Source organism: Apaloderma vittatum, unplaced genomic scaffold (genome assembly GCF_000703405.1).
Source record: "Apaloderma vittatum isolate BGI_N311 unplaced genomic scaffold, ASM70340v1 scaffold27466, whole genome shotgun sequence".
NCBI lineage: Eukaryota > Metazoa > Chordata > Aves > Trogoniformes > Trogonidae > Apaloderma > Apaloderma vittatum.
In genome coordinates this window covers 1274-5420 of record NW_009723737.1, presented here as the reverse complement: position 1 = coordinate 5420, position 4147 = coordinate 1274, and the positions used below count along the sequence as shown (strand labels likewise).

Sequence of the window (4147 nt, the reverse complement as noted above, 5' to 3'; positions counted from 1 at the left end):
TCCCCCCAGTCAGCCCACGGGTGAGCCTCCAACCCCAGCCTTGGCCTCCAACCCCAGCCTTGGCCTCCAACCCCGACCTTCGCCTCCTCCCTCCCCAAAAACCCTCCACAAGGGCGAGTGAGAAGAGAAATTAAAGAGAAATAACAAACGTTTCCTTTGAGCTCAAGACAAATGTGAAGTTTTCCTTAACGCCCTGTTCCCATTTTAGGCTTAAAAATAAAAAAAAAGATGAAAAACGACAGCAGCAGCCAACTCGGCCCGTACCATTGAGGGTTTTTTTAGTTCTGAGAAGCACCCGGATCTCTCTGGGCCAAGGAGGAGAAAGAATCGATACCAGAGCACTCAAAATCTTTAATTGGAGAGGGTTTTATTTTCTGCTGAAGAGAACTCGAGCAATACAGCGGCTTTGCACCGGACCGAAGCTGGGGTGGGTTGTTTTTTTGGGGTTTATTTCCTTTTTTCCTTCCCCCTCCCGTTTTTTTATTTTGCCAACCAGAAGCAATGCGAGACGACGACTTACGGCAGTTGAAACCACGACAAAAATATGAAAAAACACCCCAAAAAACCCCCAACAAAACGAAACAAAACTGAGCTGAAACTGCAAAACAACCCCCGACCTACGGGATGAAACCGCGGCCTCTAACGAACGGGAGCGGCTCCAGGGGGAACGGGAAGCTCGACCGAGCTGTGACTTGGCCTCTCTTGTCGGCGACTGGAGCCGCCTCCCCCCGAAAAAAGGCATTTTTCAAGCTCGAGAGTCAGAAGCAGCAGCACCGCGGGCTCTCCCGGGACGGTTTCGGGGGAAATGAGTCCTCGAGGCTGAGGGAGCGAAGGGAACATGCAGGGGGGGAGCGGTTTGGGTGAGAAATTCTCCGCGGCTCCGCCGGGGAGACGCAATCTTCAGCTCCGCCATCCCCTCGGCTCAGGGGATGCGCCGGAACCGCGGCCTTCGCCACCTCCTTTTCCGATCGCGGCCTCACCCGCGGCCGAAAAACATCGCGTCACGTGTGATATCGAGAGATGAAATGAGAGCTTGGGTGGGTTTTCTTCCTTTTTTCAAACTGGCTACGAAGTTCGCTCGGGAGAGTGGAGTAGGTTTTGGTTTTCCTTTTTTTAGGGTTTTCCTTTTTCTTTTTTTTTCTCCTCCTTTCTTCCCCTTTTCCGCCACGCGGCCAAGGCACTTCACTCCGTGCGCAGGATGATGTGGATCCCTGATTCTGTGAAGACGGGGCCGCTCATCTCGCCGGCCCGCAGCGCGAACGAGGCGTCTTCGAAAGGTTTCTGCATCTGACCTGTCGCAGAGAGAGAGAAACGCCAGAAATCTCAATTAAGCTCAGCTCAAAATGACGAAATCCCGCTGAGCGAGCCTGACTTGGAGTGGAGGCGGCTGCCAGGCGAACAACAAAGTCACCGATTAAAAACTCACCGGGGCAGGGGTCGGTGTCATCCACACGCAAACAGAATTTTTTAAAAAATTTCTTTTTTCTTTTTAAAACAAGGTGGTTCGGGCGCATCCTCCAAGGCTGCAGAGCCCAACGAAATTGCGAGGGGGTGTTTAATTCAAGCCAAGAGGGGAGATTCCGGCCCGATACGGGGCGGGGGGAACAATATTTTGGCCCGGTTTCCCCGTGAAATCAGAGCAGAGAAACCGCCCGACCCCGATGCCGGGATTTTGTCGGTAATAACCGGGATGTGAAAAACAGCGACTGCGGGCGAGGTGCTGGGATTTCTTTCCAAAGGGTTTCGGGGAGATAAATGAAACCGGTTTTAATAATTCCGCCTCCGAAGGAAGCGGCGCTCTGAGTTCTGACAGATTGCGTTTTTTCAGTTCAAAAAAGGGGAAAACAGAAAAAAGCCGAAGCCGAGGGAGGGAGGGGGCTGGAGCGCCAGCGCTGCCATCTAGTGGGAAGACCTTTCTCTCCGCTTTGGCGCAGCCAGAAAAAAAATTAAATTTCAAACCCCTCCTCACTTATTTCCTTCTCCCTCCCGCAACGAGCTTTGTCATTGGAAAAAAACCCAACACAAATCATTTATCCATTTATCCACTTGCTTGTGGCTCGTTACGCCGGATTTCCCGTCGGCGTAGCTGGAAAAATCTTTTTTTCTGGAGGGGGAAAAGCGGATTTTACGTTGCCCAGGATAATATCGGGGTCACATTTTCAACGGGTTTAACTCCGAGGCGTCAAACGACGTTTCCGCTGAGCGGATAAACCCGTTGTCGTGTGTTCAAGCCCTGGAGAGCGGCGGCGACCGCGGAAATCTCGCCTCACCTCTTCCGAAGGCGCCCAGGTCGCCTCCGGCTTTGGCCGAGCTGCAGTCGCTGAACTGGGAAGCGAGAGATTCGAAATCCTCCTCGCCCGACTTGATCTTCTGGATGTAGCCTGGAAGTACAAAGAGAAGGCGGTGGGGGTAGGAAAAATGTTAAAAAACACAAAAAACAACCCCAAATCCTCACCTTAAGCTTTAGAAGGGCACGGCCGTGCGCAGATTTCAAACCTCAAGCCGCAAAAATGCTCCTAAAATTGTTTTTTTGGGTTTTTTTCCCCTACCCAGCACATTTCCGTCTCTGCGGGCAGGTCCCTTTCTACCTCAGCTTCTGTTAAATAATTAAAAATTGATCCCGCCATCCCCGGAGCACGGGGGGTTTATCGGAGGGAGCGATTTGTCAGGGCAGCTTTTCTGAAAGGTCAGCTCGGAAAATATTCGTGGTCTGAACCGCCAGCTCTGCCCAGGAGGAAAAGCTCCCCTGAAACGGAGATGGATTACCTGTGGTTCTAGAACTATTTCAAAAATTTTATAAAATAAAATAAATTTAAGGGCAAACACGAGCGCTCGGACCCTACGCAAGATGCTCATCCCGCTCAGACAAAGCCTGACCCGGAGCTCTGAAACTGAAGGAAACAGCTCTTTAACCCGCCTTAAAAAGCAAAAAAAAGGATTATTTCTGTGTGTTGAGCCAAGAAACCGACACCGGCTCATCCTGTTAAACCAAGCCCCTCGTGCCCTAACGTTTTACTCGTCGGCAAAAGCGAGTCCAGCGTAAAGAAATGCCTTTTTTTTTCGTTCTCCCGTCACACCGAGCAAGTTCCCGTCGTGCCCAGCCCCGGCGGGAGCTCCAGCTGATGGGAAAAGGCAGGAAATACCCAAATCAAAGATCGTTTATATCCTCGACTCACACCGGTGAGGTTATAGCGGGTTTGCCAAACGGGGAGGAGCACGAAAAAGTTTTCCGAGAGCAAAATGTGGGACAAATCCCAAAATCCTGCGACGAGAAGCGAACGCGAAGAAGGAGCTGGAGGGCGGGGAGGCGCCGTCGGAATAAAACGGGACCCAAAGGAGTGAGATCCGTCGGCGCCGAGTGAAAACTATTAAAAATATCGAGCAGAGGGCTCGACCTGGGAGAGGAGGAGGGAAACACCGCGTGAGAAAGACGCCCGACGCTTTAAAAAGTGCAGAAGGCGGCGTCGAAATCGCGGCAGCCGAGAGCTGAGGTGGAACATCCCACGGAAAGATTAATTGGAGCTGAAGCGCGAAGGAGGGCGAAGAGCAGAAGCAGCAGAAGGGCTGACCTACATTCCCACAAATTCCGAAGCCTGGCTGGCTCGGAGCGCAAAAAAACCCCAAAAACCCCAGGCTGGTAAAGAGTGGGGCTCTCCCGGCGCACCGAGAGGTCAGCGTCGGGAACAAATCCCATTTAATTGGGGAATTAAAGCGAGAAACCCAGAGGTTTCACCGCTTTTAACAGCAAGGTGGGGCCGGGATGGGAAATTTCTTTTGTGTCTCCCCCTTTTCCTCCCTTCTTACTGGGGGAAAAAGAATTTTCCTCCCTTCTTACCAGGGGAAAAAGAATTTTCCTCCCTTCTTACCAGGGGAAAAAGAATTTTCCTCCCTTCTTACCAGGGGAAAAAGAATTTTCCTCCCTTCTTACTGGACAAAAAAGCCAGAGGACAGAGGATTTGCCCTCAGCCAAGCTCGCCCAAGCCAAAAAGCGTTTCCCCCTCACACCGTAAAAAGAATTTTCCTCCCTTCTTACTGGACAAAAAAGCCAGAGGACAGAGGATTTGCCCTCAGCCAAGCTCGCCCAAGCCAAAAAGCGTTTCCCCCTCACACCGTCCCCTCCCGCCACTCGCCCAGCGAACTTTCCACG

At 51.8% G+C, this 4147-nt stretch overlaps 1 protein-coding gene across 1 annotated transcript; it reads right to left on the bottom strand.

Moving 5' to 3' along the window:
- Positions 1 to 1182: 1182 nt before the first annotated feature.
- On the bottom strand, positions 1183 to 2385 carry LOC104276073 (peptidyl-prolyl cis-trans isomerase NIMA-interacting 1; the record flags this gene model as incomplete). Its single annotated transcript, XM_009872238.1, has 2 exons — positions 1183 to 1292; positions 2271 to 2385. Coding segments are annotated over 2 exons (225 nt in total), but the record flags the coding sequence as incomplete, so codon positions are not given.
- Between the last annotated feature and the right edge of the window lie 1762 nt (positions 2386 to 4147).